This window comes from Periplaneta americana, chromosome 11, assembly GCF_040183065.1.
Source record: "Periplaneta americana isolate PAMFEO1 chromosome 11, P.americana_PAMFEO1_priV1, whole genome shotgun sequence".
NCBI lineage: Eukaryota > Metazoa > Arthropoda > Insecta > Blattodea > Blattidae > Periplaneta > Periplaneta americana.
The window spans coordinates 150366177-150393588 of record NC_091127.1 but is presented as its reverse complement, the minus strand read 5'-3'; the positions used below and the strand labels follow the sequence as shown (position 1 = coordinate 150393588).

Genomic DNA, 27412 nt, shown 5'->3' with positions numbered 1-27412 from the left:
GTTCAAAATATTTCCTCTTTGATACCCTACAACTTTTGCATAAATAGTTTCTTCATAAAATTAGAAATAAGAAATTTACAAGCATTGTTCCATACTTTTTATTCATCCTGTATACTCGTATAAATGGATGTGTAGAGAATTGAATATTCAGATTTTCACCTAACCGAGAAATACATGCTGGAATGCAGAACGGGCACACAACATATGACGAATACAATAAGGAAGGAAAAACATTGTGTCTGTTCAAATTTCAGTATCGTTAAGGTGTACTACCTGATGATAGATGAGCATATCAGCCAGAATCTCGGTTAGAGGTGTAATAGTAGAAGAAAGATCATTAAAAATACTTAAGAAGTCCAATTGGAAGGATATGACGTGAAAATAGTACTTTGTTCAGGCAACCAACGACAATTAGTAGAGTCGGAAGAAGCTGAGTGATGTACCTGAATAATATATTTCAAGAAAATATGTTACGGATATATCGCCAGGAGAAAACAAAGTCAATGTCATGTTTGGTAGACATAAAATGAAAGATAAGATATCGTAGAAAATGACATAACTGAATATATTAAATTATAGTTGTGTAGTTTCAGTTTACAACTTATTGATCTATATTAATACAAAATTAATTTTCTGTCTTATTACACAGCAAAGTTATATTTCCACAAATATTTTCGACTTATTTAAAAAGTCATCTTCAGGTGGAGAACACAATAAATGACACATTGAACACAGGTGATATACAGTGAGAGAACATTTGTGCATATTATAAAATTGAACAGGTATAAAAACATTATATAGTACATTATGCAACGAGCCTATAATGTTAGTAATTAAGACGCAAGTATGGATATTTATGAAACGAGCGCAAGCGAGTTTCATAATATTCATACGAGCGTCTTAATTACCATTATAGGCAAGTTTCATACGACTTTTTATGCTCGACCATATTTCTAACTTGAAATTATTCAGATGTATACATTTTATTTGTATCTGACAAGATCGGAAGTGACCTTGTTCTAGGTCGTGAATTGTGAGATGTACGCAGACGCGAAAGTATTAATTTTTTTCCGAGGAACAATAATGTCATTGACCTTGATGTAATCCAGTTAAACTTGATATAACCTTGATTATTGAATTCGACATTGAAAAACGAGATGACAAATTGAATTGATTAGAATATTATTTACAATTAACGGTAATTATTATAGTAACAGAACATAGCCTTCTGCGAAAGTATTGGATTTCCAGCCTCCGTGACTTTTCGCTAATTCTCTTTCGATTGCATATCCGAGAATAATCGATACTTGCGATTTTATAACGGTACAAAGCTGACTTGTCATTGGCTGAACACCTGTACTTTAATGAGTAGGTATACTTTAATGACATGCATTAAAGGACTGCTACTAGGTGTATAATTACTACATTTCGGCATGGTCGAGCATAAAAATTATATGTGGATACTAGAGTGGTTATAAGTCATTTTGGCATGCAATGTTATTAAATGTTATTTATTTTGCTTTGTAATATTACCAGTTGTTCTGTATGGTTGTGAAACTTGGGAGAGGAACAGAAACTAAGGATGTTTCAGATTAAGGTGCTTAGGAAAATATTTGGGGCTAAGAGGGATGAAGTTACAGGAGAATGGAGAAAGTCACACAACGCAGAGCTGCACGCATTGTATTCTTCACCTGACATAATTAGGAACATTAAATCCAGACTTTTGAGATGGGCAGAGCATGTAGCACGTATGGAGGAATCCAGAAATGCATATAGAGTGTTAGTTGTGAGACCGGAGGGGAAAAAGACCTTTGGGGAGGCCGAGACGTAGATGAAAGGATAATATTAAAATGGATTTGAGAGAAGTGGGATATGATGTTAGGGACTGAATTAATCTTGCACAGGATAGGGACTGATGGCGGGCTTACATGAGGGCGACAATGAACCTTCGGGTTCTCGAAAAGCCATTTGTAAGTAAGTAAGTAAGTAACTAAGTAATATTAAATTATAACTACTCTCTATTATTTAACATCGGTTAGACTTCTGTGCTATTTTATAATAGTATGAATGTTACAATACTACTACTACTACTACTACTACTACTACTACTACTACTACTACTACTACTACTACTACTACTACTACTACTACTACTTACTGGCTTTTAAGGAACCCGGAGGTTCATTGCCGCTCTCACATAAGCCCGCCATTGGTCCCTATCCTGAGCAAGATTAATCCAGTCTCTATCATCATATCCCACCTCTCTCAAATCCATTTTAATATTATTTTCCCATCTACGTTTCGGCCTCCCCAAAGGTCTTTTTCCCTCCGGCCTCCCAAATAACACTTAACAGTATATGCATTTCTGGATTCGTCCATACGTGCTACATGCCCTGCCGATCTCAAACGTCTGGATTTAATATTCCTAATTATATTGGGTGAAGAATACAATGCGTGCAGTTCTGTGTTGTGTAACTTTCTCCATTCTCCTGCAACTTCATCCTTCTTAGCCCCAAATATATTCCTGAGCACCTTATTCTCAAACACCCTTAACCTATGTTCCTCTCTCAAAGTGAGAGTCCAAGTTTTACAACCATATAGAACAACCGGTAATATAACTGTTATATAAATTCTAACTTTCAGATTTTTTTTACAACAGACTGGATGATAAAAGCTTCTCAACCGAATAATAACAGGCATTTCCCATATTTATGTTACCATACTTCTTGCATAATAGTACATTATGCAACGAGCCTATAATGGTAGTAATTAAGACGCGAGTATGTTTATGAAACGAGCGCAAGCTTCAAACTACTTTTTATGCTCGACCATATTTATAACTTGAAATTATTCATAAATATTCACGTTATTCTTATCTGACTGGGGAGCGGAACTGAACTTGTGCAATATCTCGTAAATTGTGAGATGTGCGCAGACGCAGATTTTTTCCGAGAAACAAATGTCATTGACCTTGATATAATCTGGAGAGTAAAATAAACATTAATCTTGATATAACATTGAATTTGATTTAGACATTGAAAAACGAGATGACAAATTGAATTTATTTGAATATTATTTACAATTAACGCTAATTATTATAGTAACAGAACATAACCTTCTGCGACAGTATTGGATTTCCAGCCTCCGTGACGTTTCGCTAGTTGTCTTTCGATTGCATATCCGAGAATAATAATCGATACTTGCGCTTTCATATTGTTACAATGGTGTTTTCTGATTGGTGGAACACCTGAACTTTAATGAATAGGTGTACTTTAATGAGGTCCATTAAAGGGCTGCTACCAGGTGTATAATTACTACATTTCGGCATGGTCGAGCATGAAATATATAATGAATAATCAAATTTGCTTCGATGGTGAATATGTTGAAAGCATGTTTTTGTCCGTTGCTGTCATTACGTAAATCCGTCCATTTGTGCCTTATATTAAAATTATGAATAATGAATTACGGTCCATACCTTGCATGAGGATGTGAAGGAGAATTTGAGACGCTTTTCTCCCCGTATAAAAAGACTCAATTATTTATTACTGGAGTCGTTACTTGCCGGTTTCTCACAGACCTCGCAGTTGATAGCTTCTCTCTTGTGAATCGAGCCCTGTCAGGTCTCTGTGCAGAAGCTGTTGCAATATAAATGCGTCTGTCCGCAAGGATTCAATTAGCTCAAGAAGTGTGTTTCTAATTGCTATCCAGGGATGCATGAACAGAGCTGGTCGGTGTTAAATGTTCCACTGTGGCTGCTGCCATGTTTCGCCCGACGCGACGTCAACTCGGCGCGAGTCCGCCTCTTTGATCTCCACACACGACCGTTCTCCTCTCACGCTACAAAGATTATTGACAACAATCCCTACGTTACGTCAACAAAAACGTCATCAACACTCGACGCAACAGGTGACCTATTCACCTCTGTTTATAATCCCGGTGACTCTATTCAGTGAGTTTATTCATGGACGTCATAAAAATAGTCGGTACTGAAGCGATTGTAAAACTCACCTCTCCCGGTAGTCTATAGATTAATGTGCTTCCCTATGGATCAAAGTATTACGGATTCAAACTCTTCCGAGAACTAAATTTTAGGTGTGAAAACGTACCATTTACCGGCTGCCATATACTGAGCAACCTTCGAAAGTCCTTGTTTACTACTACTACTACTGCTACTGCTACTGCTACTGGCACTGCTACTGGTACTGCAACTGCTGCTACAACTGCTGCTGCTGCTACTACTATACTACAACTACAGCTGATACTACAACAACTACAGCTGCTACTATTACAACTATAGATGTTGCTACTACTACAACTACAGCTACAGCTGCTATTGCCAAAACTACAGCTACTACTACTACTACTACTACTACAACCACAGCTACAGCTACTACATATACAGCTGCTACAACTACAGCTACTACTACTACTAACTACTACTACTACAGCTACAGCTGCTATTGCCACAACTACAGCTACTACTACTACTACTACTACTACTACAACCACAGCTACAGCTACTACATATACAGCTGCTACAACTACAGCTACTACTACTACTAACTACTACTACTACAGCTACAGCTGCTATTGCCACAACTACAGCTACTACTACTACTACTACAACTACAGCTACTACAACTACAGCTGCTACTACTACAGCTACAGCTGCTATTGCCACATTTATAGCTACTACTACTACTACTACAGCTGCTACTACTAACTACTACTACTACTACAGCTACTACTACTAACTGCTACTACAGATACAGCTGCTATTGCCACAACTACAGCTGCTACTACTACAGCTACAGCTGCTATTGCCACTACAGCTGCTACTACTGCTACTACTATAACTACAGCTCCTACTACTACTACTACTACTACTACTACTACTACTACTACTACTACTACTGCTGCTACTACTACTACAGCTGCTACTACTACAGCTACAGCTGCTATTGCCACTACAGCTGCTACTACTACTACTACAACTACAGCTCCTACTACTACTACTACTACAGCTCCTACTACTACTACAGCTACTATTGCCACAACTACAGCTACTACTACTACAACTACAACTACAGCTACTACAACTACAGCTGCTACTACTACAGCTACAGCTGCTATTGCCACATTTATAGCTACTACTACTACTACTACTACTACAGCTGCTACTACTAACTACTACTACTACTACAGCTACTACTACTAACTGCTACTACAGATACAGCTGCTATTGCCACAACTACAGCTGCTACTACTACAGCTACAGCTGCTATTGCCACTACAGCTGCTACTACTGCTACTACTACAACTACAGCTCCTACTACTACTACTACTACTACTGCTGCTACTACTACTACAGCTGCTACTACTACAGCTACAGCTGCTATTGCCACTACAGCTGCTACTACTACTACTACTACAACTACAGCTCCTACTACTACTACTACTACTACTACTACAGCTCCTACTACTACTACAGCTACTATTGCCACAACTACAGCTACTACTACTACAACTACAGCTACTACAACTACTACTTTTACAGCTACTACTACTACAGCTGCGACTACTACAGCTACAGCTGCTATTGCCACAACTACAGCTACTACTACAACTACAGCTACTACTACTACTACTACTACTACTACTACTACTACTACTACAACTACAGCTACTACAACTATTGCAACTACAACTACAGCTGCTACAACTACAGCTACAGCTACTACAACTACAGCTACTATTACTACTACTACTACTACTACTACTACTACTACTACTATTACCATCACTACTATTACTCTGCTTTTAGTTCTAACTTTGTTCAGAGTCGAAATACAACGTGGATAAGAATGGCAGACCGATTTTGTCTGGAGTCCTCTATCAGAGATAGGGTTATTTTACGTGCAGTAAATGTATGGTACAGTCCTTAGACATTTGGAATGAAATTTTAGGGAGGGGGCACTACGATCCAGCACTGCGACTTTATGCAATCTATTGCTCTAACCCTCAACCTAGACGCATTCCTAAACCCACACCGGCTGACTACACTAAGGTTTGCTGCGTACCAGGGTTTCGAACAAGCAACACCACTCGTCCCTAGGCCAGCCCCCTCCATGCGTCGCCTGCTAGCGCTCGAGGAATGCTACGGAATGATAGCGAAATGGAGAAATGTTGACGGAATGATGTAGCTGCCTTACTTACAGATGGCTTTTAAGGAACTCGGATGTTCATTGCTGCCTTCACATAAGTCCACTATCGATTCCTATCTTGAGCAAGATTAATACAGTCCCTATCATCATATCCCACCTCCCTTAAATCCATTTTAATATTACCTAGGTCTCGGTCTCTCCAAAGATCTTTTTTCCTCAGGTCTTTCAAATAATACTCTATATGCATTTCTGAACTCACCCATATGTGTTAAATGCCCTGCCCATCTCAAACGTCTGGATTTAATGTTTCCTAATTATTTCAGGTGAAAAATACAGTGCGTGCAGTTTTGTGTTGTGTAACTTTCTCCATTCTCCTGTAACTTCGTCCCTCTTAACCCCAGATATTTTCCGAAGCACCTTATTCTCAAACACCCTTAACCTATGTTCCTCTCTCAAAGTGAGAGTCCAAGTTTCACAACCATACAGAACAACCGGTAATATAACTCTTTTATAAATTCTAATTTTTCAAATTTTTTGACAACAGACTGGATGATAAAAGCTTCCAACCGAATAATAACAGGCATTTCCCATATTTATTCTGTGTTTAATTTCCTCCCGAATATCATTTATATTTGTTACTGTTGTTCCCAGGTATTTGAAGTTTTCCACCTCTTCAAAGGACAAATTTCCAATTTTTATATTTCCATTTCGAACAATATTCTCGTCATGAGACATAATCATATATTTTGTCTTTTCGGGATTTACTTCCAAACCAATCACTTTACTTGCTTCAAGTAAAATTCCCGTATTTTCCCTAATCATTTGTGGATTTTCTCCTAACATATTCACGTCATCCGCATAGACAAGCAGCTGATGTAACCCGTTCAATTCCAAACCCTCTCTGTTATCCTGGACTTTCCTAATGGCATACTCTAGAGTAAAGTTGAAAAGCAAAGGTGATAGTGCATATCCTTGCTTCAGTCCACAGTGAATTGGAAACGCATGTGACAGAAACACCGGTAATATAACTGTTTTATAAATTCTAAGCAGAAACTATAGCATAACCTAAATAATATAAACAAGATAAATGATAGAAAAGTTTTAATTAAGTATAATAAAATAAACATGAATCATTTTAAAAAGTACCATTATTAAAAGTACAATGTTGGCGAACAAAGAAATAAATGCTAGGGAGGTGATAAAAATAAACAAATGCTAGGGAGACAATAAATATCGTAGGATAAGCAGATTGATTGAAACACATCGTTGCCGACAGTTTTATTTGTCAAAAGTAGGATGACATAGTAAAAGTGTAATAGTCAATCAAAAATTCCAGGCCGTTTTCACACATTTACTTACCTCCCAGATAATTTGCCCTTCAAAATCCATCGCCCTCAGCCGGAGTTTTGAACACTCGAACCTCGAATTCAGTGACTAGATATATCTGCTAGACCGCCGAGAACGACGGACGTCTCCATGTAATCGTTAAACTTAGTTTACTGATGTAGCTTAACAAAGTAGATAGTTTCTTATGTTAGTATCAAAATAATAATTTATTATCAAGGACGTAACGGGCCATGAAATTGATATTTCCGTTGTAAGCATAAAAACGATGTTAAATGCAGAGTTATGGTGTTGAATATGAACCATAACATAAATACATGAGCGTGTACGTCTGAAGTGTGTCTAAAAATCCCTCGTTCTTGTTTATGTGGCATATATTTTTATTAAGGCAGTGGTGCCAACCTCGGCACTTCATCCCGGAGAAAGCAGTCGTGAAATTTCTAATATCCGTGGCTGATAGGATGCCGGAGTCATTTTGGAACGGGGAGCTCAGAGAAAATGGCAACCCCAGCAGTCTGTACTGACATGACATGCGAAAAAAAAATGTTACTTAAGAGTAATGTAATGGAAGTGGTCGTGTTTATCTCCCTCCAATAGGTAATGGTGAGCGTTGAGTGACTCTGATACTGTGCAAGTGAAATTTACTATTAAATTGCCGCTTCCAATTAACTACCAGCGAGGCTAACTGAGTATTTATCGGATTTAGTAAATGTTTAAAATTTGGACGAAGTACAGTAGGTCCATATTAGTGACATATACACGCGTGACTGGTCCCATCCTGCATACTGGTAGAAAAGAGGCGATTTATCCCTCCAGTAGTGTCTATCTGTGTATTTTGTTTGTTTATTATCTTAAGCAATATTCTTCCTACATGCAGGTCATATGACCGAGGAATCTGGATAGCTTACTTGTGATTTCATTCATTCATTCTTTCTTTTTCTTTCTCATTCTTCCTTTTTCTTTTTCTCCCTTTATTTTTCTCTTTTTCTTTTTTCTCTTCTTTTCTCTCTTTCTTTTCCTTTTTCTTTTTCATTTTCTCTTTTTCTTTTCTCTTTCTTTTTTTCATTCATTCATTTTTCTTTTTCTCTCTTTCTTTCATTCTTTTTTTCTCTATTTCTTTTTCTCTTTCTCTTTTTCCTTTTCTTTCTTCTTCTTTCTTTATTTTCTTTTTTATTATTTTTCTTTTTCTCTCTTTGTATTTCTCTCTTTTCCTTTCCCTTCTTTCATTCATTCTTTCTTTCCTCCTTTTTCTCTCTTTTCTTTTTTCTCTTTTTCTTTTCTCTTTCTTTCATTCTTTTTTCCTTTTTCTCTTTTTTCTCTTTCTTTCTTTCTCTTTTTCGTTTTTCTTTTTCTCTCTTTTTATTTTTCTCTCTTTATCTTTTCTTTTTCTCTCTTTTTATTGTTCTCTTTTTCTTTTCTCTTTCTTTCTTTCCTCATCTCTTCTTTTTCTCTTCTTCTTTTCTCTTTCTTACATTCATTTTTCTTTTTCTTTTCTCTTTTTTGTCTTTCTTTCTTTCCCTCTTTTTTCTCTTTCTTTTTCTGTCCGTTTATTTTTCTCTCTTTATCTTTATCTTTTTCTTTTTCCCTCGTTTTCTTTTTCTCTCTTTTTATTCTTCTTTCCCTTTTCTCTTTCTTTCTTTCATTTTTTCTTTCCTCTCTTCTTTTTTCTCTTCTTATTTTCTTTTTCTTTCTTTCATTCATTTTTATTTTTCTTTCTTTTCTCTCTTTTCTCTTTCTTTCTTTGTCCCTTTTTTCTTTTTCGTTTTCTTTTTCTCTCTTTTTATTTTTCTCTTTCCTTTTCTCTTCTTTCTTTCATTCTTTCTTTCCTCTCTTCTTTTTTCTCTTCTTATTTTCTTTTTCTTTCTTTCATTCATTTTTCTTTTTCTTTCTTTTTCTCTCTTTTCTCTTTCTTTCTTTGTCTCTTGTTTCTTTTTCGTTTTCTCTCTATTTATTTTTCTCTCTTTATCTTTTTCTTTTTCTCTCGTTTTCTTTTTCTCTCTTTTTATTTTTCTCTCTTTTTCTTTTCTCTTTCTTCCTTTCTTCCTCTTTTCTTTCTTTTTCTTTTTCTCTCTTTTTCTTTTTCTCTTTCATTCATTCATTCATCTGAAGAACTGTGTATCTGGAAGAAACGACATTTTAATAGACACACAACTGCACTTACCCGTAACTCATATCATATTTAAATAGAGAGAAAGAAGAAAGAAAATGGATCATAGTCCTGCCATTTGTCCGTAGCATGCGGAACCCGGTTCACGCAAGTGAAGTGGGTAGGCTTTAAACACAGACATACACACATATTATGAATATGCGTTTGCTAGTCGCTGCAAACACCGTGGTTCTCTCTTAAAAATGCAGCTCTTATTTACTGCCTTGTATGTAAATTTGCTAGAAGATTTAGTGATTTGCTTCGACCTTGCTTGTAACCATAAAAATAACAGTTGAAATGTAACGCAATCCAGATCACTTACTTGGACTTCCTTTGTTGCAGGAAGCGGGAGATGCTGAGCACGGTAAGTGTTCGCGGAGCGGAGTGTGTGGTTGTGAACAGGTGAGCGATGGGTGCTAATCTACCATCACTTGTTGCAGTATTGGACTGACCAGCAGGTGGACGCCAATATTTAAACCCACGGAAGAAATTCTCGAGAGATTTCAGTCGGAATATTTGGCACTTGGCAAGTTCAGAATTGTAGAGGAGTTTTAGTAGAAGCCCAATTACCTCGAAACCCAGAGTTCATTTTTACAAAGATTTCAACACCACTTCCCAGCCTAAATGTAAATAAATTTCGAAGAGCAAAGTTGTGAGGGGATTTCCAGAGCAGACTCTGAACTCCTGCTCTCTCTTTCTCTCCTGTATCAATCTCGAGTTTATATTTACATTGCAAGAGTTCGGGGGGCTATTTACACGCCTTTACCTGTTTGTGAGCAGTGGTGATCGAAAAAAGTTGTTGTGTGGCAGGTTTTCAACAAATACTAAGTTCCCTGCCAATTTCATTCCCCCGCAGCCTAACAGGCGGCAACAAACAAACACAAAACGAACCATTTTCATGCGTCTGGCGGGATTTTCCCTAAATCAATATTTGAAGTGTATCTTCAATCTTCAATACTAGAAACACTCGCAGTGAAATTACTGTGAGGCAGAATTAACATCACTACAGGCTATCACTTTAGACAACACTGAACATTACGCTCGCCATGAACAAACACCCAGGCCCTACGAGGAATTCAAATGACTCTCACGCAGTCTTAAAATTTCAGGTGTGTTCAAATTTTCGAAAATTAGGAACGAGTAAAGTGTTCAGTTTTGAAATGCATATTCAACCATCCATCCATCCATCCATTTATTTATCCATCCATCCGTCGATCTATCAATCCATTCATCCGTCCGTCCATCCATCCATCCTCAACCTATCCATCCATCTGTCGATTTATCCGTCCAACCATCCATTCATGCATCTATCGATCTATCCATCTACCCATTCATCCATCGATCCATTCATTCATTCATCCGTCCATCTGTCCATCCATCCATCCAACCATCGATCTATCTATCGATCGATCCATCCATCCATCCATCCATCTATCCGTCCATCCATTCATTTATTCATCTATCCGTCCATCTATCCATCCATCAGTCCATCGATCTATCCACCCATCCGTCGATCTATCAATTTATCCATTCATCCATCCATCCGTCCGTCCGTCCATCCATCCATCGATTTTTCCTTCCGTCCATCCGTCGATCTATTAATTCATCCAATTATCTGTTCATCGATCCATCCATCCATCGATTTATCCATTCATCCGTCCGTCCGTCCATCCATCCATCCATCGATCTATCCATCCATTTATCGATCTATCCATCCATTTATCGATCTATCCATCCATTTATCGATCTATCCATCCATCCATCGATCTATCCATCCATCCATCGATCTATCCATCCATCCATCGATCTATCCATCCATCCATCCATCCATTCATCCATCCATCGATCTATCCATCCATTCATCGATCTATCCATTCATCCAGCCATCGATCCATCCATCCATCTACCGATCCGTCCGTCCGTCCGTCCATTCATCCATCTATCGTTCCATCCATCCACCCATCCATTTATTTATCCATCCATCCGTCAATCTATCAATCCATTCATCTATCCATCCATCCATCGATCTATCCATCTACCCATTCATCCATTCATTCATTCATCCGTCCATCCATCCATCTATCTATCTATCTATCTATCTATCTATCTATCTATCTATCTATCTATCTATCTATCTATCTATCTATCTATCTATCTATCTGTCTGTCTGTCTGTCTGTCTGTCTGTCTGTCTGTCTGTCTGTCTGTCTGTCCATCCATCCGTCGATCTGTCCATCCATCCATCCGTCGATCTGTCCATCCATCCATCCATCCGTCGATCTATCCATCCATCCATCCGTCGATCTATCCATCCATCCATCCGTCGATCTATCCATCCATCCATCCATCGATCTATCCATCCATTCATCGATCTATCCATTCATCCAGCCATCGATCCGTCCGTCCGTCCATTCATTCATCTATCGTTCCATCCATCCACCCATCCATTTATTTATCCATCCATCCGTCAATCTATCAATCCATTCATCTATCCATCCATCGATCTATCCATCTACCCATTCATCCATTCGTTCATCCGTCCATCTATCTATCTGTCTGTCTGTCCATCCATCCATCCGTCGATCCATCCATCCTTCGATCTATCCATCCATCCATCCGTCGATCTATCAATCCATCCATCCATTCATCCATCCGACCATCCATCTATCCACCCATCCATCCATCGATTTTTTCATCCGTCCGTCCGTCCATCCATCCATCGATCTATGCATTCATCCATTTACCTGTCCATCGATCCATCCATCCATCTATCCATCGATCTGTCCATTCATCCATCCATCAATCTATCCATCCATTCATCGATCTATCCATTCATCGATCTATCCATTCATCTATCTATCTATCCATCCATCCATCCATCGATCTATCCATCCATCTATCCATCGATCTATCCATTCATGCATCCATCAATCTATCCATCCATTCATCGATCTATCCATTCATCTATCTATCCATTCACCTATCCATCCATCCTTTCATCTATCCATCCATCTGTCCATTCATTCATCCATCCATCAATCTATCCATCCACTCATCTACCTATCTGTTTACTTATGTACTCAACCACTCATCTCTTCTCATCTAATTACGTACCTTTCCAAGTATCCCATATTACATTGGATGACAGAGAATTGTTCTTCTGTACTCGAAAGTGCACAGATATCATTATTGGCGACTTCCTTTAGACAGTCTGCCACTCACCGTTGTCTAATGCATTTAAATACATCGGCTGTTATGACAAGAAAGATTTTTGGAAGTAGTAAGGAGAAATGAATCCTATAGGAATAGTGACGCTCTTTCTATAGCATATTTCAGGCAAGCTCAGTGGGATTCTTTTTTATAAAACGATATGATTATAGTAGCGAGCGACATCACTTTCAATTACTAACCAAAAAATGGAAAGCTGGGGTACTGACCTGCGCTTCTGCACTCATTCAGATTGAACGTCACGGCCCACCCCTGCACCTGGTCGGGTTGTCCTCGCTCTCGTAATGGTCTGAAACCGCTCGACATCGATCTGACGCCACCTGATACCACCCCGAAATGTGTGGGGTTCGCTGCTCGCATCAAGCGGAATTTAAAATCTTCATTTTATGTCTGTCAATCGGAATTTTCTTTACGAATCGTAGAATTCTATTAAGTCCAGTTATTATTATTGACTTAAAGTGCAAGAGTCAGCGTTCCCAGCTACAGGGCTCGATTCGCGGGATAGAAGTAGAGATTCATCCCCGCTGATTGCGAATATCTTGCAATGAGAACGGAAGAGGACAAACTGCATCGTTATTAAATGTACAGGGACATCATTTTATTTTTACTTCAATTTTTATTGTATCTGAATTTTTTAATGTACTTCACTCCCATCCCTTCTGCTAGTAAACTTCCAATGGTTCTCCACACAGAACAGAGGACAGTACTGCGTTACTGAGTATAGTACGTTCCAGAAATATGTTCGCGTTTTCCAGTGACGAAAGAGTTTTCAATATTCAATCATATTTTTGCACAGGTACTGTCGTCCGTTTGCCTACGTCGCATCCCGGTTTCTCCCACCTGCTTCTGTTCGCCCCTCTGTAAACTCTAGTAGCTGGGCTGTCTTAGCTCTTTTCTGAAAACATTAAATTCTGTTAGGAATTGGACGTCTACGTAATATTATACAACTATTTAAAATAACTTAAATAAAAGGGCCTCGTTAAGTATTTAACTGTCACGTGATTCCCCCTCCTTTCTACGACCCTGCGACAAAACCAGTTGGAAGGACAGTAGATAGGATGTCTGAGTAATTTTATCTTTTCGGATCGGGCAGAAGTAAAGATTGAATTTACAGTACATAAGGTACTCTTTTATAGAGTAGGTACAGAATTATTTCAACATGAGTTACTAGTACGAAGGACGAAACTGGCAATTGGAATTAGGTACAATAGTCTATAGTGCGATAATATGCACAAAAGAACTGAAGCCTGTATCGAAATTAACGGCCACCATTTTCAAAAATGTGTTTAACTATCCATATTATGATTATTTTTCAATTTAACTTCATTCTCTATTTGTACACTAATGTGCTGTAACAGTACAATATGCACTGAATACGTCCGAATGGATAGCTCTATTCGTGAGTAAAAACACTAAGTGTTAATACAGTACTGTATTTTGATTAACCAAAAACCTAATGAAAATTATCAAACCCAAAATCGCGATACTTCCTAGTTTACGTAAATGGATGAACTACTTTTCTTCCCTCCTATACCTAGTAGAGTGATTTGTATTTTACGCCAGTATCATCGAACTTCAGTCTTGGAAGGGAGAGCAAGCGGTGTTTCCGGTTGTAGACCTTAATCCAAGGATATAGCCAGGTTAATATTAAAAATGTTAGTAAAAATAAAATGATGTCCCTGTACTTCAGCAAGCATGGCGTGACTTTATTGCTGCATAGGAGTGGTAATCGTGATTTGAATTCATTCTTGCGCACGGTTGTTTCTCCGTATTTAATGTTATTTCTTACATTATATTAAAATTTAATGGGAACCTGGCATCCTACTGTGTCCACGTTTCTGGAGCCTGGAATTGGATTTAAAAAGTTCAAAACGGGCCTATGGCAAATCTTGACGTGTGTGAGTGGGTGTATGTGATGTATGAACCCATGAGTAGATTGTTTGGTTCAATGGTTAGTAATATTGATTGATTCGTACATTCATTGACTGATTGACGGATAGGTGGACAGTCGGATGTATAAATAGGCATTCGGGTGGGCAGGTATGCAGTTTGACGAATAGTTGATTTGAATAATTTCGAAGGAAATCAACTTTACAGGGAGTTATACCTGAAAGCTTGATTTGCATAATACACGTCACTGTTCGTTAACAGAAAACCACAATTTAAGTCACACAGAGTTGGTTGCTTGACGGTTGTCAGCCCATTTTGAGGTCTGTGGATACAGAGGGAAAAATTGGATCGGTGTCTGGTAGAGTTCCCGAGTAGCTCAGTTGGTAGAGCGTTGGTACGTTTAACCAAACATCCCGGGTTCGATATCTGGCCCCGGGAACAATTTTTCATTCGAAATTATTCAGTTAAGCAATTGTATTACTAGATACTCAGGAATATTTTCTAACTGGTTGCTGGCTGGATAGATAGTAAGGTGGATGCATTCGAGGTACGTAAATGGGTAGGTAGGTCAGTCAGCAACTAGATTTCAAGCCGAGTGGACGTACTGTCGTGCGAGGAATTGCAGAATCAACATAGAGAGAGCGATGCTCTAAGCTAAAGTAAAAAGAGTCGTCGGGCAACAGGAACGGCAGTAGACGAAAGTAAAATGGGTGTGGATTTATATGTGTATAGATCAAGAATTGGAATGTTTAGCATAAGAAGAGTTAAAGAAGAGAGAAGACGGGAGAGTGGGGAGAAGAAAGAACTAAAATAAGCCATTGGAGCAGTCATAGTGATGATATTAATAATGGGAGGAAATGAAGTGAATCCGGGGCCAAAGAGTGTGAAGAACGAAGAGTTGAGGGAGTTAATTAAGGAAGAAATTAAGTTAGGATTCATAAAAATTAATCAGGAAATAAAACTACAGCTACAGGATTTCAGTCAGACAATCACAAATTTGAAGACAAACTTGGAGAATAACAACAGAAGAATTGAAAAGCTTCAACAGTTAAATAGCCAGTTGGAAAAGAAGATTAGTGATTTAGAAAATAGCCAGAGGAAGAAGAATTTGTTAATTTTCGGTATAAATGAGGACGAAAGAGAGTATGGAGAGTATACTTACACTGCAGTCCGGAGAGTGTGTTGGGAGCTTTTCGAAGTAGATATAGATGGCCATATAGAAGAAGTTTATAGAGTGGGGATGGGAAAATTTCGGCCAATTTTGCTGAAATTTCAAAATTTAAGGACAAAAGAAATGATTATGAACAGAGTGAAAAATGCGAGGGGAACAAAATTGCCCTTTGTAAATGATCTTAGTTACGAAGTAAGAAGAAGAAGAAAATTATTGTTACCATATATGAAAACAGCGAGAAGTAAAGGACATTTTGCGATCATGATCGATGATAAATTGAAAATAAATGATAAAGTGTACGTTCTCGAATACTGTGAAAAGAATTGTGACAAACCAGAGTTTTGGACTGAAATCGAGCAAAGCCAGGTGAATCAAGGCGCAGTGAAACCGAGGTTCAATGAACGTGAAAATATGCGTACGTCAAGGCAGCATGCTAGGAAGAATTAAAAAGTGCAAACGACACAAAACTTAAATATCAATGAAACGAGAGATGTACAATGTCGATATCTGACGCCTACTTCGAGTACGAAACAGCTGACCAGAATAAACCAAGGAGGAAAACAAAACGTGAGGCAGATACAAAATACTGCGGACGAAGGATCAGGGAAACAGTTGGAAGTGTCTGAGGTCAGGAACATAGACAAGACTAATGGAGGAAATGCAAGAGAAGACATGAGAAGAACGAGCGAAGGAATGAAGCGACTACCAGATATTAGTGATTGTGAGGACTGAATAGATAGGGCTTTGGAGAGGTTATTAGCGAAGAAGAAGAGTGCTAAAAAGTGAGTGAAAGAAAGTTAGGGCTGGCAAAATGTAAGAAAAGGAACAGAGAAAAAAGTGTTAAGTGTAAGAGTGTAATAAGATAGACTATAAAACAATGAATACAAGAGAATTAAAGTGAAAAAAAAAAAACATGTGAACAAATGTGAAGTGGAATGAGAGAGAAATTGCAAGTGTAATTAAGTGAATTAGATATTTGATGTTTTTTAATGTTATGGGTTGAGAGTAGTATGAGGGGTACTATAACTGTAGAAGTATTATAGAAATAAATATATGGAAAGAGGAATAAATAGGAAATTTAGGAGTGAAGCGAAGAGAAAGGGATCAATACGTAAATAAACAGAGGGTAGGAAAAAAAAGTGATGTAAGTGTTGTAAAATAGAGTAAACGAAAATTCAGCAAGTAATGTAGGAGAAAATAGCTGGAAAACAATGATTAAGAGTAGGTAGGATTTGAGGGTAGAGAAGAAAATAAATAAATAACGCAAATCATTAAGGAAGGAATATGCAATATTTAATAGGTGAGCGAGAAATGGAAGGGAGACAGCCTAGGTAGGAGGAGAGAATAGAAGAGGATAGAGAGGGAAGGACATATAGCAATTCAGTCTTAACAGAACGTTAGAAAGTAGTCAAGAAATTCTCGGCAAAGAATACATTAATAGAAAAGAGTTGTATGTATTAAAGGGATGGTGGATCGAAAAACAGAAATGTGAAGGTCCACCATAACTGTGAATTGTAAAGTTGACTGACAAATAAATATCATATCATATCATATCAAAAATGGGTAGGTAAGCATGCGTGAATTTCGATGGACAAGTAGATGAGTGAATGGGTAAGTAGGTGTGTGGATGGCTGGATGGATAGATGGTTGGATGGGTAGTAGGTAGGTGAATGGATATGTTGCTGGTTTGGATGAGTAGATATGTAATAATTTGATGTGTAGGTAGGTAGTTTGCATGAATGTGTAGGTGGGCAGTTAATTGGATTTGTAAGTAGATGGTTGGATGGATAGGTAGGTAGTTATGTGAGTAGGTACGTTTGGATGGATAAGAAGGTGTTTGGATAGATAGGGAAGTGTCTGGATGAGTCAGTAAGCGTCTGGTTCATGGATACGTGTCTGGAGGAGTAAATAGGTGTTTGGATGTGTGTAGAGGTATTTGGATAGATAGGTTGGAGTTTGGATGGTGCTTGGATGAGTAGATAGGTGTTTGGATGTGTGTAGAGTTATTTGGATAGATAGGTTGGAATTTGGATGGTGCTTGGATGAGTAAATAGGTGTTTGGATGTGTGTAGAGGTATTTGGATAGATAGGTTGGAGTTTGGATGGTGCTTGGATAAGTAAATAGGTGTTTGGATGTGTGTAGAGGTATTTGGATAGATAGATTGGAGTTTGGATGGTGCTTGGATGAGTAAATAGGTGTTTGGATGTGTGTAGAGGTATTTGGATAGATAGGTTGGAGTTTGGATGGTGCTTGGATGAGTAAATAGGTGTTTGGATGTGTGTAGAGGTATTTTGATAGATAGGTTGGAGTTTGGATGGTGCTTGGATGAGTAAATAGGTGTTTGGATGTGTGTAGAGGTATTTGGATAGATAGGTTGGAGTTTGGATGGTGCTTGGATGAGTAAATAGATGTTTGGATGTGTGTAGAGGTATTTGGATAGATATGTTGGAGTTTGGATGGTGCTTGGATGAGTAGATAGGTGTTTGGATGGGTATGTAGGTATTTGATAGATAGTTGAAGTAGAGTTTGGATGCATAGGTAAGTTTTTGGATTGGTACAGAGATGTTTGGATGTGTAGGTAGGTAATTGTTCGGGTAGGTAGGTGTCTGCTGATAAGATGGATGGGTGGATGGATGGATGGATGGATGGATGTATGGGAGAAAGAAAAGTGAATGGATAGGTGGGAAGGTAGGTTGTTAGTTTAGTATGAACGTGAATGACTGAGTGCATGGGTAATTAGATAGGTACTATAGATACGTGCATGGATAGTCAGGTGGGTAACTATGTTAGATAGATAAAGAGGTAGAAAGAAGGAAGGTGAATAGATAGGTGGAAAGGTAAGAATTAATTAGGAAGCTGAATAGTTGGGTACATAGCTAAGAAAATAGGTGGATAGGTGAATGAACTGACAAATGGGTACCGAAGGTATGTAGATGGACGAATGAATGGTAGATCGATAGACAGAGGAATGAATGGATGAATATATATTGCAAAGCTGGACATTTTTACGTATTCTTAATTCTGAATATTTGAATATACCTAAAACTCAAAAATATAAAATAATATGAGCATCCGAACAATTTATTGTTAGCCACCAGCGTGAATCAGAGATAAGGAGATGATCCTCTTATTGGAGGCTGCAATTGGACGTGGTTTTGAATCCTGCTTGGACTAATTACCTGGTCAAATTATTCAGAACTGTGAAGCGAATGTCGGGTAACTCATGGCCAGTCCTCGATCACATCTCACTAGTACCAATTCCTCCGAGCTAGGTAACTTCGCAGTTGATACAGCTTCTTTAAATAATCGATTAAAAAAGCCTAGTCTTCAAAAAACATAGAATAAAGGGCTTAAATAGATTATGATCTTCTTCTTTCAGATTTATTGTTATTCGCCATTTTATCTATCCGACTCTGACTAAGAGCTGAAGTTGAAATCGTCACTAAATAAAATAACAAAGAAATAGAAAAATAAAGGGAATCCCGCCAATTTATTACCAATTTATAAATCGTCAGGTCTCGAAAAAAAAATCCAGATTTGGCTGTTCGATTTCTTGAAATTTCATAAATCCCGTAATGCACTGCGTGTACAGTGAACTTAAAATTTGACATCAGATTGTCATTATACATACTCAGGAAAGTTATCCAAAGATCACAGCGTAAGCAGCTCGCCTCTGTGTTATTTTAACACTTGGCTCTGATGGGCTAAGTCAAAATTGGCAGCTGCACAAATTTAAAAGTCGCCTTAGTTCACTTTAGCTTCCAGAATGAGAGACTGCAATTAACTCACTATTCACAGGGGAAAAAATGAATCAAAGCTATTTTAATGAAATTCGAAATATGGAAGTGAAGTTGAAACCTTTTGGAAATGAACTGTTCTTTTGTAGAAGACAACCCCGGAAGGAAAGAAAATCAGTAACATTCCGAAATAACATACTGAAGATAGAGGCGGTGGTTACAATCCTGACAATATCGCCAGGGTTATATCATGGTGTAAGAAAGAAAGTTCTGCTACAGTGATGTATGCATTGTGGAGATACGTCTCACAATGAAGAAGGCAAGGGAACCATTGCACAATAATGACTGGAAGGAAAACGGCTCATGGCGAACTGAGCTGGTTACATTGCCTGATCGTCTACAGCCATAGACGATCAGGCACTTTTCCAAAATATTATATATAACTAGGTTTCTTGACTACGTGTGAATTGAATGTCCTTGTCAACTAATGTTAGTGTACTTATTATTACAACACAGCTTAGTATGCATGATATCGTACATTCAAATCTCTCTCTTTTATTTTCTATTATTAATAATTTCAATTTTCATAAATATTATATTATTAAACTCACTTTTATTAAATTCCAATTCTTTAATCATATTCCTCACATATTTCAAACTACGTGACTCATATTTACTGTTCTGGAATCAAATTTCTGTATTCAAGCGTATTTTGAAGTTCTACAATTTTAACTACCCACAAAACTATAAAACATACATTCTATATTAATATATTTTCATATACAGAATGTTAAAAAAAGTATCCAATATTTTAGAAGAAGTTAGTATCCATCAAAACAAGAAAATAATGTCTAATAAACATGGGTCCTACAACACATACTTTTGAGATCTGAACACTTGTTCATAGGAGGTGCTCAATGTGACGTCCATTCGTGACAATGCATTTATCTGCCCTTCGGCGTCAGGAATCACGCATTCTTTGAAATTGATCTAGTTCCTTCATGCGTTCCCATAACCAAAAGTCTAAGGGATTTAGATTTGGGGAACGAGCAGGCCAAGGTGTGGGGCTTCCCTGACCAATCCAGCGGTCCTGAAATGTCAGCGTCAGGTGTTCACGCACATTATTGAGAAAATGTACTGGTGTGGCATCGTGCATGAACCACATCTTTAGTCTCTGCTGACATGGCACATTCTCCAGCAAGGCAGGCAATACGTTAATAAGAAAGTATCTGTGGTTGCACGTATGGACCTATTAATCTATCACCAAGAACCCCTGCCCATACGTTGATTGAGAATCGGTGCTGATCCTTGTTTTGTCAACTCCATGGGGATTTTCATCAACCTACACATGCTGATTACGAAAATTCACATCATCATCTCTGCTGAACCCCGCTCATATCCGCAGCCAGACTTTTGTTTTCAGTATTCCTTGCGACGTATCATTATTCCATGCCAGGGGTGTCAACTACAGTATGATTATCTGGTAGTCTGCTGTATTGTAGGGCAGAGGAATGCATTGCCATGAATGAACGGCACATTGAACACCTACTATGAACAAGTGTTCAGATCTCAGAAAGTATGTGTCGTAGGATCCATGTTTATTATACATTATTTTCTTGTTTTTATGCATGCTATCACCTCCTAAAATATTGGATAATTTTTTTAACAACCTGTATTTTATTGTGAAAAATCGATCTTAACTCACAGAGGTATTTGGATTACAGTTATTGTAAACAAAAAGGAAAGTGAAACGTTCACTTTATTGTATTAGGAATCAGGCACAGAAAACAAATGCTAAACTGAAAGTTAGTCTGAAGAGGTACTGTTCACTTTCACGTCAGTTGCTATATCATATCCTTGTACTCTTGCATTCCTACAGGGACAGAACAAAAGACTTGTAGATTTAACTGCTCGGGTTATGTTTCAACCAGATCTAATGGGGTTGCAGTAAACGCTTCTTTGAAAACAGTAAATGTGAGTTTAGAAGAGTTGTAGATTGTACTTTACGATTGTCGATAATAAAAAGTGAGTCACGACACGACATCTTCTTCAGGTGAAAAAAATGGGGTGAGAAGGTATCCTACTTCTTGGCGGCTTGGTTTATATTTTCGAGGCCTGGACCGGGAACGGATCCTTACATTAAGGTTTGCTTTGGCTCAAAACTGCGCCCTGTATCTGCGATGACTGCCCAAATCCGACAAGTGGCCTGGGTGGCATTCGTGAATCCGATGCTAATAAGTAGGCCATCCTACTTCAGCTCTGACAGAGCGAGGTCCCATCCTCAGATTAGTACTTGATAGGCCCTGGGATTCGGAGCCTTAAGATCTCCCTATATCAGCAACGGAAACCCGTAGCGTGATTTAATTTTTTTATCTTAATGATTATTTAATTTGTTGTTCATTCGCAGTAATAAGTTTTGTAAATTTATGGGAATTTGATTTGGTAATTTTGATTTATTATTGGTAAAATTTGTGCCAGCATCTACCCCCGAAACTTTACCTTAATCTATTTTAACTATTACAGAATTATGATAGATAAAATGAGGGGAATATGAATAATACTTTTGGAATGATAGAAGAGAACGGGAGTACTACGAGAAGAAACTCTCTGAAACTTCTGCTTTGTCCGCCACAAATTCCATTTTGTAAAAAATATGGATCTTAAAAATAAGACTTTGACCATTTTAAAAAATAAATTCAATAGACACCGAAGACCAGCAAGCCATTTGTTAAGAGATTATGCAAGAGACAAACTTAAGAAACCAAATGATTATCGCTGAAGTAATGAACAAATGATGTTGTACTGTATCTCTGGTGGGCGGGCAAAAGGGATTAAGTCACTCTATGTAAAATTTACAGGAGGAATTTTCAAAATTTAAACAACTGCTGTAAATCCGAAAAGTGACATGTTTCGGCTACTTCATGATTTTCTTTATTGTTGACATCACTGGTTTTAGGATCTCTGTTAGGAAACGGGTTTAACGAAGGAAATCTTATACCACAAAAAATAATGACTTAAGCCTTTTTGCCCGTCCACCGGAGATATACAGGGTGATTCATTATTACGTGTAAATACTTTGTGTGTGTAATGTAGAGGTGAAACTAAGACTAAAACGTTCTATAAAACTTTTTCTCAAAACTTTTAATTCCAGAGTTAACGCCATTTTGCGTGGAACTTGCGCTCTAACACACCAAATGTAAACTAATTATCATTTTCGTACAGTGCATTTGGACTTCAATACAAAAACAACCAAAGTCACTAAACTCATATCCTCGGCAGTCCACTTATGCACGTTTTGTGAACTAAAACCAAACACAGTAAAGAATGTAAAGCAATTTCTTCTAGACTTTACATATTTGAACAATTTTTAGTGTAATGCATGTTCAAAGTGCTGTCCCTCAGCTTGAAGACAAAACTATGCTCGCAGCCTTAGTGATCTCTGAACGTTACATAGCCCGTTCCACTCATTACGAACAATTCCACACGCATGTTCCATTCGCTGTTGTAGTACTTCTACGTTATGCACAGCAGAGGCATACACTAACGACTTCAGGCGGCCCCAAATGTAGAAGTCCAGAGGGTTCATGTCCGGTGATCTGGCTGGCCAAGGAGTTGGCCCTGCACGGCCTATCCATTGACCTGGATACGCAGCATTGAGATACGCCCTTACGTTGCGGCAGTAATGCGCAGGAGCATCATCGTGCATAAACCATAAGTTCACTCGCGTTGCAAGAGGGATATCATGTAGCAGACCATGCAATTCGCGTTCCAAGAATGCGCGGTAGATTTCCTCATTCAACTGCGGAGGTAGAACTCGAGATCCGAGTAACTGATTCCCCACAATACCACACCAAATGTGTGGGAGAACAGTAATGCCTATGCAGTTATGCCATCTACTGGAACTCTGGAATTAAAGGTTTTGAGAAAAAGTTGTGTAGAACGTTTTAATCTTAGTTTCACCTCTACAATACACAAAGTATTTACACGTAATAATGAATCACCCTGTATAATTGCAATGATATTAAATGGATCTAGAAATTTACTTTTTCCTCACATCACTTAGTAGCATAGTCTGTACACCATGATATAATCTGAGACGAGATGGAACTGTCTACTCCATTACCTCTTTCTGTCAGTGTAACTTTGCTGTTTGACTAAACATCCAAGCAATGAGAAAGCATGTTAGAAAAAGAACCTTAAGATTTTGTTTTGGAATGTGTAGACTTTAGTTCGCATTATTTTGTGTGATTTTTATGGTTCCGTTTGAGACTGGGAACTCATTTTGCTACAGTGAATACCTTGAACGTGATGATCCCCTTCCGACAGTCGGCAATGCAGCTAGCTTACGTTGGCTTGTTTGCTACGAATCATTGGGCTTGCAGATGTAGTTCCCATTAGCAAGCAAGGTGTATTCTGTGCCATTAGATTGTCCACCTGCCAGTGAATAATACTTATTCATGTAAGATATGTTGTACTTGTACTTTACAGTTTTCTCCGAAGAGAGCGCTTCAATTAAAACAAGTCATAGCTCTCGTCCATTGCTTTGGTTTAGCTTAGATATCTACTTGTATGAGTAACTCTAGCTTTTCATAGGAGTGATAGAGAATTTGATGATGATTAGCTTTCGAAGATTTCTGTATAGTTTTAATTAATTCTGTACACAAAACCTGTATACACTTCCGTAATTGACACAAATATTAGATAATTTTCTACAAATTTGTCTGTAAGCAGTTGTATGTAACAAAATAGCTTTCAAGTAATTCATCAACTTTCAGATTTCTTACGAAAACAGTAATTTGGAATAAAAATAGTGTTTTATGACTAGTATGACGTACAGTATTTAAGATCGATGTAACCCTTCACATTGTCATATTTAATTTTATTGGAGGCAACGCTATAGGTCAGCGTAACGAGGAAATAGGAGAATGAGTCAGTTTTGGCCTGAATTTTAGAGTTTATTATTAGTCTAGACTGGGAATATTTAATCCTTAAAAAGTTGAAAAATATGCATGCATTTCTTCACTTAAATTTGTTGAAATATACACTGAAAATTAAAAAAAAAAAAGAATATGCAGTAAAATAGTAACAATATTATGAGTAAAGGGCGGAAAAATGTGCGTTATGCCTTAAGTTCACTTACAACGGACTATACTGTTGTCATTCACTCACGTAAACAGCGGCAAGAGAGTACAGTCTGGTAATGAGAACCTCACCATTCCAATCGATCTATAAATACTGGAATGAAGTTGTAATATAGTTATGATGATTTAAAAACTTACCTCAAATGTTAACTGCCACCGCTGGATGATTAAAGGATGCATTACACTGAATCATAACGTACATCCGTAAATTATCGAAAGAGAAAGTTCGACGTCTCTCACTCAAACAGTTTTTCAACATAGAAAAGCTTCATTCCGTGTCACAAGATGTTAGAGGTGCAAATGAAAAAAGCGCTGTAGTATGTCGTTTTTCCTTCCACTCAAAATGTTACACTTAACTATATAACCGGTATTTTTTTTTTTTTTTTTTTTTGCAGAATTTGAGAAAATTTTCTTTCGCCTTTTCACCTCTAAATTGTGGAGTATCAAGTTTCTTGAACGGAATATTTTCAGAAATCGTTATATTACATAAATCCACATTATATTCAGATTGTGTATGTTTTTCATTATTTGTTGTCGAAGACCTTTGTACGTTTTCGGTATGTTTCTTGCTGTTACAATGCCGCTCTATGTAATATTTCCTACGTATTTTATTTTCACATTTGCGCACGGCACAGCAAATATTTCCCCTTACCGGAACCAAAATGTTTCTTCCGTATTTATTTCATAGGCTGTTTAATTCCAAATACTTCGACTTAGATATTTAAATCACTTTTACACAACACTACCATCTGCACAAAGGCAATAAACAATATTGTAATGACCTGGCTTTCTTCCCCATACGACTAGAAGTTGACACTGGAGATCATTTGTTGGTTCCTACTTGTACTGCCGTCCTCTCGTAGTGCATTTATGTTATTGCGCTTGTACCTGTGACGTCATCCATACTTCAGACTAAACCAACCTGTATCGCGTGGTAACGCACATTTTTCCGCCCTCTAATTATGACATTTATAACAATATCTTTATGTATACGTATACAGAGTGGAAGGGGACCGAAGCACCAAAATTTAAGAGATTATTCTACGGGTTAAATATAACAAAACTTTTATTACATTTTTCCTTCGATGAAGCACCGTTAAACAGGAAAAAATGGTATTTTCCCAATGTTTGCACCGCTCTATTGCGGTGATGGCCCGGGAGAAATGGTTAATTGCTGTACAAGCAGATAGGTACAAATAACCTGAATAGTTAGTGTCTTGAATCCTTTTTATTTATTTATTTATTTATTTATTTATTTATTTATTTATTTATTTATTTATTTATTTATTTATTTATTTATTTATTTATTTATTTATTTATGTATTTATTTATTTTTTTTTTGCAAATTAAACCGTTTAGCCATGAATTTAAATTGAATAATTGCGAAAATCGTTAAAATAAATCTTGCAACGCAGCGCACTGTCACGATTACCGACTAAGTACAGTAGAGGGGGAGGAGAAGGTAAGGAGTACAGGTCGCGCTTGTTAGAGTTATTGCAGTAGCCGTGATGTTGCCAAATGCTTCATAGAAAAATAACGATTTCCTCTAGAATGGTGATGTTAGAGAAAAAACGTACTTAGATTTTCAAATTCTCTCTTCATGATCTATTACCAGTCTCATTTTGGTATAGAGGTTACCGTCCACCCTGTATATTAAAGTTATTGGATTCATGTTCTTTAGGAAACGTGCCTCAACATTTGAAGTTGTTGTGGCAGGATACAAATTTATTATTAAGCTCTTTTGGAGGGTTTCCATTGTGAAATGCCTCCGTTAGTCAGAAGACTAATTTACATGCTGAAAAGACTTAATATCACAGGAATATTTGCACGAACTTGCGTTCTGTATATCACTGACAATAATAGAGTCCCCATTTAAAAGGTCCTCAATTGTTGATAACCTCCCAAATCCAGAGTTACGTTCCCCAGTATTCGACGAAATTTCGACTGCCTCGCCTTGTCTTCCTAGGACTTCCTCCAATGAATTGCAATTCCTCCAATTTATAACAGTCATCAAGACCGCCGTCAATGGAGTACTTAAAGATGTCCATGGATATTAGATAACTACTATGAAACGAATTCAGTTATCTGATCTGTTGTTGAAGTGTTGATAATGAAGGAGAAAAAAAATTAAAATCTTTCTCATGGGAATTTTGTGAAGAAAAAAGTAAAATAAATAAGTGAAAAGTCGATAATGCTCAATAAATGCTCTTAAATATGCAAAATAAATTATATGCATTTATGGCAAACAACGTCAATATATATGTAAAATACGCAATATTCATAAAACTTTATTTTAACATAAAACATACATATTTATGAGATTTTGTGTGAATAATTTCAAGGGAAAAATTGTTCCCTTTTCCCTTGAAATTATTCAAATCTGCTTTACAGGAAGCTTTACCTGAAAGACTAGAGTTGCGTAATATATACGTCACTGTGTACGTTAACAGAAAACCACAATTCCAAGTCACACAGAGATTGTGTGCACTCGATGTGGGTCTCTGGCGTTTCGTCAGCCCACGCGAGTTGTGTGGATATAAAGGGAAAAGTTGAGACGGTGTCTGGTGGAGTTGACGGGTAGCTCAGTTGGC

The 27412-nt window shown here is 37.5% G+C and overlaps 1 protein-coding gene across 2 annotated transcripts in view; it reads left to right on the top strand.

The window, feature by feature from the left end:
• LOC138709455 (uncharacterized) overlaps positions 1–27412 on the top strand; it is a 192552-nt gene that overhangs the window by 97292 nt on the left and 67848 nt on the right. Inside the window, exons 2-3 of one of the 2 annotated variants that reach the window (XR_011334934.1) lie at positions 9997–10018; positions 10095–10180. Coding sequence is in view for 1 of the 2 variants with exons in the window: in XM_069840229.1 (XP_069696330.1) it covers positions 9997–10018 (22 nt within the window). In the remaining variant the exon portion in view is untranslated. The remainder of the gene's footprint in view (positions 1–9996; positions 10019–10094; positions 10181–27412) is intronic. The other variant, XM_069840229.1, reaches the window with a different exon arrangement.